We start from the raw sequence: 14,669 nt of genomic DNA, 5'->3' as shown, positions 1-14,669 counted from the left end.
TCGTGGTGAAGAGTGTGCTTACTGTTTTGGCTCAAATCCCAGTTCTTAACTGCTATACAGGCTGACTTCACCTTTCCAAGTCCCAGTTTTCTAACTGGCAAAATGGAGATAAGAACTGTAACACAGTGGGACTTCCCTGCGGTCCAGCTTAAGACTCCATGCTTTCATTGCCAAGGGCATGGGTTCAATCCCTGATTGGGGAACTAAGATCCCGTATGCCTCGTACCATGGCCAAGAAAAAGAACTGTGACACAGTAATATATAAAAACACTTGCCTCTGTGCCTGGCACGCAATTAGCATGGAGAGAACGCCAGTTATTGTGAAAGACGTGAGTGGTGCCTAAAAGCATCACAGCATTAGGTGAGGTCTACCAGTGTCATCCGCACACCTGGATTACCCCGGTATCAGCTGATGAACACTGGGATGGTTTCTGCACACTGGGGAATGGAAAGAAGGGACAGAACTTGCCAGAAAGTGAAACCAAGAGACGGAGATGGTCACCTGACCTTTTGGGTTATTAATCTGCCAAGAGACAACTGAGAACAAAAAATGTTTTTATACCATCTGCCCAACTGGCCATCATGAGTTATCCTGAAATGCTTAATGAACCAAGTAGCAGGCCCCTAGTTTAAATTCTAATGATAAAAAGAATGAGCATCTTCTAAAACCAGACCCTTGATCAACTAGAAATGCCAAATTTGTATTTCCTTATCTGAGTCTTCATACAGAAAAAAGTGAACAACTCATGTGCTTCACTAAGCAATTACTTTTTAGGTAAAAACAAACATTCAAAAATGAAATACAGGATTCCAATATTCCCACTTTTAAAAATTCACAACTTGCCACCCTCAAAGAAAAAACTTGTATGAATCATGCAAAAACTATAAAAATGGTGATGTAATAATCAGATAGTTGCTGATGTCAATGCTCAGCCTGATGTAAACGTTATCTTCCCCAATTATACCCGGTAATGTACAAAGTATTTATCAGGGAAGATAGAATTAGAATACTAAATTTTAGTTAATAGATAACTCAGTATTTATTATCCAAGTGTTAATGATGCAGCAAGAGATAGCTAAAAAGATGCCTCATTTAACAAGTGGAACGTGTGCTTTGAAAATGAGCTAAAATATTGTAAGCCACCAGTCTACGTTTACTCAGGAAAAAATACCTGTATTTAAGCATTTATAAGATGATTACCAGCTCCCCGGGCGGTTCAAATGGTAAAGAATCCACCTGCTATGCGGGAGACCTGGGTTCGATCCCTGGGTTGGGAAGATTCCCTGGAGAAGCTAACAGCTACCCACTCCAGTGTTCTGGCCTGGAGAATTCCATGGACAGAGGAGCCTGGCAGGTTACAGCCCATGGGGTCACAAAGAGTTGGACATGACTGAGAAACTTTCACTTTCAAGATGGTTATAAGACACTGTTTTTCATCAATATTAAAAAAGTGCCTCTCCATAAGAGTATCTGGAGGTGTTTGCTTCTCAACTTTCAAAATATGGTCAAATATGTCCATTTTCTTCAAACCTTCTAGAGTAGGATTAGGATTAGGATTACAGGATAATGTGCAATCATTTTCTTGTGAATCACCAACTCATACCTTTGGACATGTTTTATAAGCTGTTCTGAGAGCAAACTTCAAGGTAAGTAAATCATTAATGAAAGCTTCCAAAGTGAATTAAGGTTAAAAGGGCTATATTTATTCTGAATGCCTTGTTTCCTTGTTCAGAATAAGATGCTATATTTTAAAAAATCCTGTTAACTGATCTCATTATATCATGACTAAAGCCAGCCAAGAAGGAAACTAATAATACAAAGCCATTGCAAATAATGTGATTCTTAACTGCATTTTAAACAAGCTCACTTTGAACCCCTCTAATTTCCCTGCAGATGATATTCTATATTTACCAACGCATACATCAGTCTGATCCAGGCTCAGCCTTCACCTTAGAGTGTCTTATGCAGCAAATTCTTTTAAGAAAAAAACCTACATTGTATCCTCCTAAAAAACGAACAATGATGTTGCTCCCCTCCAAACTTGGAATCTTTATTATAATAGTGCAAAAATTTTAACCGTATTACAATTGGATTAAGACAGAAAGACTTAACAATAGTAGAAAAATGTCTACTTACGTGGTCATTTCCTTCTCCAGCTTCTTGCCATACTCTGTTCCGTCTATAGTACTAGTTCACCTCAAAACAAACATACCCTGTTATGTCTCTTTATTTTCCATTAAAAATATGCATATAAATAGAACTTCCTCCACAGTCCAGTATTAATAATCTGCCTTCCAATGCAGGGGACGTGGGTTCAATCCCTGGTCAAGGAAGTAAGATCCCATATGCTGTGCATGACAACTAAGCCCTCACGCTCTGGAGCAGGCATGCCACAACTGGAGAAGACCATGTGCCCCAACAGGAAAAGCCCACGCACCCCCCAAAAAAATCCCACATGCCGCAACTAAGACCTGACACAGACAAATGAGGAAATTTCAAAAAGATAAGCAAAAAAAAATGAATCAAACTTGTCTCACTTACCAACTTACACAAAAATAGGTCGAACTAATTTAATTGTAATTATCTATGAGCATCAGGGCATCTGTGCAAATCCTTTACTACTGGCTGTATGCAACCACACACACACTAAGTTCAGTGAAGCTTATTTGCAAGAAGAAAGCTGCATTGATTAAGGAGTCTGTCAGGAGAGATACTAGTGTCCTTGGATTAAAATGTTTTATGAAATACCACTCCAAGAGGACATGGAGAAAAATATTTTCTGTGGGCTTTGTCCTGATAAATATCAGTGCAGACTTGACCCTAAACCACTTAGTATTTCAAACTGAACACCACATTTCTTCAGTTTTTATTTTAAAAACGTAAGATACAAAGAAGAATGTAATAAACACCAGTGAGCTCATTATGCAGTGTTAGCAAATGTTAACATTTTAGGACAAGGTACATTAAAACTCTAACACCTCCCTCCACACACACACACACACACACACACACACACACACACGCGCGCGCATGCGCTAGCCACTGTTCATATTCTGGTGTGAATTTTTTTTCAGATTTTATTTTCTATATGCAAGTATACACAGACATGCTCATTTCAAAAGACAGAATCACAGTTTACATTCAGTGGCCAATTTTCCATGTCAGTACATGTGTATATGGGGCCTCCCCGGTGGCTCAGTTAGTGAATATGTCTGCAATGTGGGAGACCTGTGTTTGATCCCTAAGTTGGGAAGATCCCCTGGAGAAGGGAATGGCTACCCACTCCAGTATTCTGGTCTGGAGAATTTCATGGAAAGAGGAGACTGGCAGGCTATAGACCGTGGGGGGTCACAAAGAGTCAGACACGACTGAGTGACTTTCACATGTGTGTATATGTGTATCTTTGTTTTTTCAAAGTTTCATCTATTTCAGTTGCTTCCAGTCTTACTGTTACATGCAATGCCGCATTAAACATATCTGTCCACATACATTATATATGGTGAATATTTTTGTAGGATACATTATCATAATCAAGATGGCCGGATCAATGCGGGGAGCATGCCTTAAATCTTGTAGTCATTTCAAAAGTTACGATGCAACCTAAGAGGGCCTAGTTCAGGTGAGTGTGCTCTTGACAGGTATGGGAAAGAAGAGGAAAAGTTTTTCTGGAAAAGAGAACAACACTGCATGTGTGAAGAATGAGTAAGCTGCTTTGGCAGGAGTATGGGTGTGTTGTGTGGAAGGAAGGAGGTAGATACATGGTTGAAAAGATCATCTAAGCTCCCTAGGTATGGTATATAAAAACTAGTAGACATTATGTGTATATGAGTGTACATGTATATATATGTACATGTATATGTGTGTATATATTTACCTATATATACTTTTCTTCAGATTCTCCAACAGATTGAATAGAGTTCCCTGTGCTACACAGTAGATCCTTGTTGGTTATCTATTTTATATCCAGTAGTGCATTCATGATAATCCCAACCTCCTAATTAATCCCTCCCCAAACAAGAAAAGTCAAATATTTAAGTGTAGCTTTTATTTTAATAAAATACTTGCTTAGATTCTTGACCACTTTCTCCTCTGGCTTCCAGCACCTCATCCTCCTCGTCCTCCCATAACTCTGATCCCTCTCTCTTAGTCTTATCCACCAGTTCCTCATGCCCTCTCCTCCCTCCATGCTGCTGCCTCTGAGAATTTTACACTCACTCCCAGGGTGGCCTCTACCACTTGGGCAGCTTCAGTGACTCCTGCATCTGTCTGGGAGCCACTCAAATCCTCTCCTTCCTCACAGCCAAGAGGTCCCCATCACCTCTTACATCTGCTCTAACAAGAGCCTCCTAACTGGCTTTTCTAATCCCATCAAGTCTTTATCTTGCCACCAGATCTTCTTTTTGGGAACAAAAATATAATTATATTGCCTCTGTTAATAACCTTAAATGACAGTCCACTGGATAAAGGACAAAGTCCAAGAGCCATACATGCCCTATTAATTCCTTTACAATCTTACCACAATAAGCCACACAATGACTTTCCAGATTTTTTTTTATCCCCACCCTTTCTCCTCATCCCAGTAGCTAGGGCACTGTGCAGCCACCATCTGGGGTTGGGGGTAGGGGGCGAGGATACCACAGCATAAAAGGAAACAGAGCCCAGGTCTGCTTGATCATCACATTCCTGAAGCCTTTGCCCTTGGGATTGGAGAGGAAACAGGGCATGACAAAAGATGCTGCTTCAATTTCATGAGACTAAGCTCTATCCTTTCAGATGAAAAGCTACTGTCCACATACTGAGATGAGATGGAGGGGAGAAGTGCTGACAGCTTTCCTCCTCTAAGCCTTTCTTCATTCTCCTCTCTCTACCTGGACTGCCTTTTCCTAGTCTTTCTCCTGGAAAAGACTGGTCCTTCACGCATGAGCTCAGTATGACCTCTTCCTAAGTGGCTTATCTCCAGCAGGGTGACTCACAGGGTCCCAGAGTAACTGACACACGATTCAGCTGACTAAGTCAACCCTAGAACAGACACGCCATGGTTCATACCCATCTCCTCCTGCCGTTTCCACGGGTGTGAGCGCCTGAGAACACGACTGTGTCATTTACCTTTGTATCCTTGGTGCACAGCCTGCTGCTCTGTCTGCTGTACCTGCACCTGTTCAAAAGACGTTCAAGGATTTCACAGAGCCAGCAACACGCAGACCATTTGTAAGAATATGCCAACAATCATTCTGTTTCGTACATGTGTCTTGCATATTGTGGGGTTAAACAGAGATACAGCAGACCACCACCTTACTACCTGGGGTAAGGAAGGCCTTTTCTAAAACCAAGCAAGACCGCAAAGAAACCTGCCACTGAACAGGCTTCTGCCTGCAGTGCAGGAGACTCAGGTTCAGTTCCTGGGTCAGGAAGTTCCCCTGGAGAAGGAAATGGCAACCCACTCCAAAATTCTTGTCTGGGAAATCCCATGGACAAAGGAGCCTGGCGGGCTACAGTCCATGGGATTAGAGTTACAAGAGTCAGACACGACTTAATGACTAAACCACCAAACAGTGTCCAGCACCACAACTAAAGACTTCATACCATTTTGGAATCACATTTAATTACATTTTTGTCTGACCCAAATATCTCAATAAGTTTAGTAGTTTTAACTACTGAACGCTTAATAACAGTGTAAAGACAAGTATGTGACATGGATACATCTGTGATTTCCTAACTGGTAAAATTAGATTATGTTATAAAGGGGTTTTCAAACCACTTTGCACAGCAGGCTCTGTTCTGGATACTCTGGACACAACTCAGAACGAGAGCGCCGCTTTTTCTAATCTCACTGGATTCTGTGCGAGTAGGAAACCCTTTCACTATCAGACCCCAAACTGCATGTGACAGGGTACCACTGCTGAAATAGTAAGACAGTTAACTTAAGACAGGAACTTTTTTCTGTTACACCTTTCTTCCCATTTGAGAAGCTGTAATAGCCTGGCAGGCTGCAGTCCATGGGGTTCGCAAAGAGTCAGACATGACTGTGCGACTGAACTGAACTGGATAAACAAGTGACTCAATAAATCAACAAAATAAGTGTACTAACTCATAAAAGGGAAATAAAGCAGTGATGCTACAGTAGCTTTGGAGTGGACTGGGGACGAAGGTCTTTCTGTGGGAGAAATGAATGATAAGAAGCTGGGGCAGGTTCTACACGGCCCCTAGCCAGGGAGGAAATGAGAGTGTTCATGGAACAGTGAGAAGGTCACTGTGGGTGGGCTGTACTCAGAAAGCAACAACCAATGAGACTGACGAGGCAGGAGGGGGACATTAGGTGGGCCAGGTAGGCCAATGGAAGACGGATTTATTCCAGGCTATGGAAAACCATCGAGGATAGATGTGACCTGTCATATGTCTGTAAGAGCTCATTCTTAGGGACTTCCATCGTGGTGCAGTGGCTAGGACTCAGCAATCCAATGCAGGAAGCCTGGGTTCAATCCCTGGCCAAGGAACTGGTTCTCACATGCAGCAACTAAGAGTCAGCATGTTGCAACTAAAATACAGAATGGCCAAACACATTTTTTCAAAAAAATATTTTAAAGCTCCTCCTGAGAGTGTGTGGAGAACTGGATACTAGTGGGCGCAGGTGAGTGGAAACACAGAGAGGAATTGGGAAGAAAAAGGATGACTCAGCACGGGCTGCAGCCAGGACAAATGTGGTGGCAACATATGCAGTGACTTCAGCACTGCTGCTGGGTGGTCAGAGAGACAGTTAGCAGAGGTCCTCCCCTCCACCACTTTCAACCAAGGAAGCCTCTCTGGAAGCTGATTTCCCCGGGCAGCATCTACGACAGACATCATTCACACAGCAGGATTCTCTGATCAAAGACATGAGGGAACCACTGCCTTCAGTGGCCTGTCAGGTCCGTTCTAGCCCAAGAATGCTGTGACTCAATTGTTCCCGTCATCTGTGCAGGGAGCTCCATCAGACACAAGCAAGAGGAACTTGGACCTTCTGCTTAGATGATCACTCCCCTCTGGCACTTGCCTGCCATTCAGAGTGGCTGGGCTCATCACAGGTGACCGAGGTGCCTCTGGGAGGCACAGTCACTCCTGGCCTGAACAGTGGTACCTTGGGGCTGCCCTGCCTGATACACTAATATGTAAGTCCACAGGATGGCATCTTAGGGAGAGAAAAGACCAAATGAAAAGTTGGGTTTGAAGTGTTTGCTTCCATTTTAGGCAGAATTTGAAACCACCAACAGAGTGGGGAAAATACCAGAATAAAAGGCAGGATTCCTGGCCCAGGAATTCAGCAATGCCCACTAGCAAGCAATTCCATTCTGGCCATGTTGGCTCAGCTTCCTGAGCACTGGTTTTTACATCTACAAAATTATGGGTTTGAGCCAGATGATTCTCTGGGCTCTTTTTCACCTATAAAATTCTGTGATTTGGTCTCTCACTTATTCATCTCCCTTCTTAAGCACCTAGAGTGGGTCAGGTATTATCTATTTTCATTTTTTGCTGCTTTTTATAATATTATACAGTTTACATTGTAACTAACCTAGTTTTTAAAAAAGCATCTCCCCCATAGTAACAAAAAAAATCTGACTATTCTACACTACCACTACTATTCCAGAAAAATTAGACGTATTTTAAGTTTTTACTCAAACTTAAAAAATAAACTGCCACACTAAACAATATACTGCAAAATACTTTGCCATTAGTTGGTATTTGATTTTTCCAGAAATTTATCTCTAAGAATTTTTGCAAAGAAATAGTTGAGAGCAGAGGAAATCCTTGAGCAAATAAAAAAAAACACCATCATGGAAATTTTTACGAAGTACTTAGAACTGAAATATCAGCTATCATTCTAGTCGAAGCACACTCATCACGCTGGCCTTGACGACACTGACGGCAGTGTTTTCTATCTTTTCAACACCAAGGACACACACCCAAGATCTGCATATTCTTTATATGTTCATAGTTTAAGCAGCAGAATATGGACATTATTTTGATTACTGGCATTTCACAAATACTTTTCATGTTCCTCATATGAGTTTTAGTGAGGTAAGAGTAGAAATGGTAAAAGATAAATAGAAAAGTAAGTTATTTCTACCTTTTTTTCCCTTTTTCCCTGAATTATTAACTTGTCTTATAAGTTGAGTGTCTCCTTTTCTCCCTTCCTCAGCCCACAGTCTGGTAGGAGACTAAACAGAACCAACCAAGATATAGTTATGGAGAAAAAGAAAAGTCATCCACGTACCATCAATTGAACCCCTAGAGACAAATAATCAAGAGTTTATTTTCAGGGTACCTCTGGGTGACACTCACACCATGAGACATGGCAGATCTCCCCCAGTACTTTCATTTCTGGATTAACATGTAATCCTCACTGTCTTCCTTTCTGGGTCTCCCTCTGTCTACCTGATTCCTTGGACTTGGGGCTGGTCTGCATGGGTTCAAATAGCGAGTAACTCTATAACCTTAGTCAATTAAATATACTCAATCCTCTGAGCCCTGGTTTCCTCATCTGTAATGTATAGATAATAACAGTATCAACCTCATGCCCATGAAGAAATAAAGGCGTTAATACACACAAAGCACTAAGAAGAGTGCCCAGAAGATATTAAATGCCCAATGAATCTTGGCCCAGGAGATTTATCATCCCTTCAACTCAAATGATGCCAAATCTCTAGGCCTACTCTTTGTGCCAAGATTCAGTCTCTTACCTTCAACTGCCTGGATATCGTTTACACTTGTCCCCAACCTGTCACCTTTAACACAACATGTCTAAAAATGACAATCACCTTTACTCAGGCTCATTTTCCGGCAGTGCATAGTCTTATGAGGAAGATGAGAACTCACAGAAGACTACAGAACTTCAGCACTGGTGAAGCTCTGTCCACACAAGTGGACCAGAGTTCGCAAGGCCCAACTCAATAGAGATTTTAAAGCAAAGGCAAAATCTAACAAGATGGAGATACAAGGGAGTAGGATATCAGGATATCAGGTCCACAACAAAAAGATGATTAGAGAAAGGTGTTACAAGAAGGAAAGATGATAATGGGTCTATTACAGCAGCAGAGAAGGACATGTTCACTCAAAAGTTTTTATGACTATCTAGTTAAAGCCTACGTTTTTTGTAAAACTCCCAGACTTTCAAGAGCCTTAGCAAATCCAAGCTTCCTTAAGCAAGGAATACTTCCTGTCCAACAAGGAGGCTCTGGTACCTAGTCTGCCCCCATGAAGAGGTCACGAGGTTCTACCTGGAGAAGGACAAGAAGAAAGGTCTGAGAGTGTCTGGGGTTCCAAAAGGCTGATTCTCCCACCAGAAGCATCAGAAAGCTTTCTTGCCTTCGTCTCCAGGACCAACATCAAAACCTTTGAAATCCTTCCCGTCCAGGCAAACTTCAGGACATTTGGAAGTCTGAATCTGCAAACAGGTTTATAACAGAATACTGACTGTCCTTGGGTAAAAATTACTGTAGAGATAAATCATAAAGACACAGAAGGATGTATGACAGGGGAGAGGCAATCAGGAGTAGTGGTGAGAGAAGGGTATTAGCTTTGTTTTTTATTTAACATTTGTTTTTAAATGTTTTCACTTGTTACACAGAACATGTCTACTTTGTGCATGAGAAAGATACCAACTGACCAAACTTGGTTATCACCTCCTCCTGGAAGCCTCCCATGATTCCTAAATGGAGCCAAACACCTATCCTTCCCTTCCCAAGTATTTTGTGTATCTCTGTATCACAGCACTACTCACATCCACTGCATTGGTTGGCTCCCTGTCCATTCCACCCATTATACCAAGTTTCCTGGGGGCTGGAAATGCTTCTTTAGGACACATACTATTGCTGGTACATAGAGCACTTGGTCAACTTTTTAAAAAATGCACGAGAGCTGTGAGCTAAGTTTTATTTTAGGCAAAATGAGGGTTATAGTCTGGGAGATAGCACCTCATATAGCTCTGAGAAACTGCTCCAAACAAGTGGCGAGGGAAGGACAGTATATATTCAATTTTGATAAAGGGGGAGTTCACGCAATTAAGCACTTATCTTTGCAAAGGTTTTCTGCTAGTCAAGAGAAACTAATGTCCCCATAAAGGAAATAAGTGCTTTTCTAGATATGAGGAGATGCAAGAACTGGCCTCCTAAGATCCAATCCTGAAAACATCTATCTGAAGACCTGTTCTGCCAGTTCTCCAGAGCACAGAGTGCCTCATTTCTAATCCCCATCCTAAACTCCCCTAAAGGAAGTAGCCATAAATAGTATAATAATGTCTGTGGCTTCCATGAAAGCAGCCATAGATAATATGCAAACAAGTGGGCATGTCTGTGTTCCACTAAAACTTTATGTACAGATACTGAAATTTCAATTTCAAATTATTTTATAATGTGTCACAAAATATTTTTCTTTCATTTTTTCCCAGTGATTTAAAAATGCAAAAATCATTCTACGCTCACAGATGGCGTAAAAAGAGGCAATAGGCCAGATATGGCCCACGGGCCATAGTTTGAGGCCCTTGCCTTCCCTGAAGGGCATGGCTAGCAGTCCATAGTTACTAAGGAAACGCACCTGAGAAGGACGGCTTCACATTCATAACAGGTACTGAGTGACTTGCAGTCTGCCTTTCAACAACTATAAAAACTGAGTTAGTATCACAGAGTTCTGAAAAGATGAAAGGAGATAAGGAGCCATATCATTGCAAGTTATGTAGGTTCATTTGTGAGGAGCATGGAAGCATGAGCTTCTTGTTGATAATTATTACAAATATTAACAATTATTGAGCACTTTTTTTATGACTAATCCCTCTTCTGTGAGTCTTAAGTGAGGAATCCATTTAATTCTCACAATCATTCTATGAAGTAGGTTCTACCGCTATCTAACTGTTCCAAAGATGAGGAGATTAAGGTATGAAAATAATCCCCCAATCGTCTTAACTAAAAAGTGACAAAGGTGGAGTTTCAGAGCCAGGCGTCCTACGCTCCAGAGCCAGCACTGTAACTACTGAATACAGCATCTCTTCAGAAGGTAGCAGAGACAGAGACCAAACGTCCAAATAGTTCTCTAGGTTTCCCCAAGACTGGAAGAGGGAGCTGAACGGGAAGGACTGGCAAGGAATGCAACATGAACTACCTCCCCAGGTGGAAACTCCGTGATCCGGACATCTATGACGATGCGTGCCGAGGAGGAGCAAGTCTCCACAGCCGGACCATTGTGAGAACTTACTACGCTACTAGGTAACTAGGTCAGGTTACTGTCCGTCTCACACGTAAATACGGACCAGGCAAAGCCAAGACACAGCAATGGTTCAGACTCCTACTTAAAGAGCTCGATTATTTTCTTATGAAAGTAAGGGCCGAGTAATTTTTCAGTGATCAAGATAAAATGTATGTAAATGTTAATGCAGTTTAAAAAAAAGACCAGTTGAACACACATCCCAATGTTCATAGCAGCATTATTTGCAGTTGCCCAAGATATGGAAGCAACCTAAGTGTCCACTGACAGATAAATGGTTAAAGATGTGGTGTATATATACATATACAATAGACCACTACTGAGCCACAAAAAAGAACAAAATTTTGGCACTGGCAGCACCATGTGTGAACTTCTACAGCATCATGCTAAGTGAAATAAGTCAAAAACAAAGACAAATACTGTATGATATTATCAATCATATGTGGAACCTAAAAAAAACCCAACAAACTAGTGAACATAATGAGAGACACAGACTCACAGATACAAAGAACAAACCAGGGTCAGCAGTGGAGAGGGGGGAGCGCAGCGGAGGGGCAGCACAGGGCCTGGAGGGGAAGGTACAAAACTGCTGGGTATAAGACGGGCTACAAGGGATGTACTGTACAACACAAGGACTCCAGTCCGCACTTTATAATAACTGGAAACGGAAAACAACCTCTAAACATTATACACAATAAACTTATACAAAACATTTTTAAAAATAAAGTTTGAAAAAGACCGATCCACACAGCTCAAGGTGCGTTTCCTGTGGCCCATGTGAGCTCAGCTCTGCTAGCTGCAGGGAGCCATGTGATAGTCCACTCTTCCCAGACTGGGCCAACCTTCAACAGCTGCGTTAACAGCCCGGTATTTCCTGACTAACACAGCTGGGTTCAGTACTGGCCCTCCATGGAGTACATGCAGGTATACAGGGGGGTAAGTAGAAACCTCCCACAGTTAGATCAATGTGTGTGTGTCTGGACTGAATTAAAAAATGAGTAAGATCAAAATGGGTCACAGATGTACATATAAAGTCGGCTGAGCTACCACAGAGCACTGAAAGATTCTTGCATTGTAAGGTGGTAACACAACTCCAAAGAATATTGCTAAATTACAGCATGCATGGGAACCAATGAACACAGAAAACCTTAAACATTTCCTTTTGCTGACTGGTGTGAAAGAAAGGTGCCAGTCCAAATGCGGTGCAACATCTTCTGGCCGGTCCTCTTGAAGGGGCTTAACAAACACATGAGAATTTTACAGAACTCAGACACACAGTAAGATTCTCTAGCCAAACTCATTACCGGCATTCACATAATTTGAAGCAGTCCTGCCGCAGGGTAAAGAACGTGCTCTTCAGCATCACACACACACACAAAGTTCCTAGGATCCACAGACAGGTATCAGAGGATCCATAAAGACCCCCAAATTGCATGCACATCTGCGTGCATATTTCTGGGGGAAAGGATTCACAGCAATCATCAGAGACTTAAGGTCCTGAAAAATCTATGTCACTAAATCCTGGAGTGCACAAAAGGCCTCTTCAAGGTTTCCATGACTTGAGTGCACATCAGGCTGTAAGTCTCTGTGCGGTTTAGTCGAAATCAATGTACACTTGACCAAAGGTGGTTTGGGAGCTCACAGTTATGAGCCAGTTTCTCCTCAATCAAGTTCAAGGATGTGAAAGTGTGTGACACCCTAGTCCACTCACTTTCTCACTCTGCTAAGAAACTTGTTTTGGTTTTTTTTTGGTGATGCCATGCAGTTTAGGAGATTTTTTTTAGTTTCCTGACCAAGGATTAAATCTGGGCCCTCAGCACAGAGAGTGTGGAGTCCTAACCACTAGATGGCCAGGGAATTCCTAGAACTTAATTTAGGTTTCCTTTCTTGATCAGCCAAATGTCTTGCTTCCTATTTGACTGAGAAGACAAGTTCTACAAGTCCTCATGTCCAAGTATACCAACCTTTGAGCACTAACATTCAAATACTCTGTCTTTTCACCCGTTATTGTTGGTGAACTATTCATGCCTGTACTTGAAATAAGTATTTCCCCTTAAGCATAAGTTTCCTTCCTTTCTCAAGGACAGCACTCAAACGAATCTCTCTGTCTCTCCCAAAGCATCACTTTCTCTTCTATCTTGGATAATTTCTATCAGCATACAAACAAGCTGTTAATCTCCCATCCTAAACACACACACAGCTTCTCTTGTCCCCATTTTTCCATTTCCATGTTTCCAAAAAGCCCAACCTGTGACGATGCCCAAAATTAAATTTCTGGTATTTACTGCCAAAACTGATTTCCCTCTATCTTCCTCATCTCAATTGTTAGTAACTGCATCCAGCTTATGCAGTTTCTCAGACTAAAAACTTTAGAATCATCTTGGATTCCTGTCTCTTGTACCCATAATCAATATGTCAGGGAACTGCGTAACTGATTCCCGCTTAATATTAAAATACCAGATTAGGTTCCAATACCTTTTCCTGAAACTGCCTGGGATATTTCTGACTTCATAGAGCTCTCTCTTTTCCCATCTATCTCTACCAGCACTTTCACTGTATGTTCTAATGATTGTGAATATCATCCTCTCAAATTCATTATAGATATGAACTATAGCTCAGACCCCTCCATCTCTCACAGCACTAAAAACACTAATGCATACTTAGTGAAGACTCCACAAACTTCACTGTGAGTCAATGATTTTTCATCAAGCTTTCAAAAAAATCAGTTCCACAAACAACACTTACTTTCATTAGTCATGTTTGAAAAAGTTATGTTTCCGAAATTTCCAGCACCTGCAAAGCTATCCGTCATGTCTCCAAACACCAGCATTATGAGGGGGAATCCAGTTCCATGGATGATGGCAGCCAAAGTCCCCAGCACGATATACAACCTATCGAGCCAATCTGAATAGCGAAACTAAAAAAGGAGAAAATACAGACAATAGGAACAATTAGCACGATGTCATGGATGGTTAACTCTACTTTCCAAATGTATCCAAAATCTAAATAGTTAGCTCTCAGACTACTATTGCAACCACCTTGGCCTAATAACGTAAGAGAAGCAGGCATTTGCTTCTTTTTTTTTTTGAGTTTTGACTTTCTTCTTTATATTGGACTTAGTCTATCCACTTTATAAAAAATTAAACTATAGCTGATTTACAATATATTAGCTTCAGGTGTACAACAGTTACTCAATAATTTAATGGATTATACTCTAAAGTTATTATAAAATAATGGCTATGTTCCTTATGCTGTACAATACATCCTTGTAGCTTATTTATTTTATACAGTTGGTTTATACCTCTTAATCTATACCCCTATCTTGCCCCTCCTATCTTCCCTTTCCCCACAGATAATACTCCTGATCTCTGTATCTGTGAGTCTGTTTCTGTTTTGTTATATTCATTTATTTTTCAGATTACACATATGATAACACACA

General features: G+C 41.3%; 1 protein-coding gene across 9 annotated transcripts in view; it reads right to left on the bottom strand.

Annotated features, from left to right (window-relative positions):
* Positions 1-14,669, bottom strand: part of LOC113891612 (multidrug resistance protein 1) — a 102,805-nt gene that overhangs the window by 68,816 nt on the left and 19,320 nt on the right. For 8 of the 9 annotated variants that reach the window (XR_003510818.1, XM_027539892.1, XM_027539895.1 and 5 more), the window contains 2 exons: positions 13,976-14,147; positions 2,138-2,197 (listed from right to left, as the gene is read on the bottom strand). Coding sequence is in view for 7 of the 9 variants with exons in the window: in XM_027539892.1 (XP_027395693.1) it covers positions 2,138-2,145 (8 nt within the window). In the remaining 2 variants the exon portion in view is untranslated. The remainder of the gene's footprint in view (positions 1-2,137; positions 2,198-13,975; positions 14,148-14,669) is intronic. The other variant, XM_027539894.1, reaches the window with a different exon arrangement.

Source organism: Bos indicus x Bos taurus, chromosome 4 (genome assembly GCF_003369695.1).
Source record: "Bos indicus x Bos taurus breed Angus x Brahman F1 hybrid chromosome 4, Bos_hybrid_MaternalHap_v2.0, whole genome shotgun sequence".
In the NCBI taxonomy this organism is placed as follows: domain Eukaryota; kingdom Metazoa; phylum Chordata; class Mammalia; order Artiodactyla; family Bovidae; genus Bos; species Bos indicus x Bos taurus.
The sequence above is the reverse complement of the archived record's forward strand: the minus strand, read 5'-3'. Positions and strand labels throughout refer to the sequence as shown.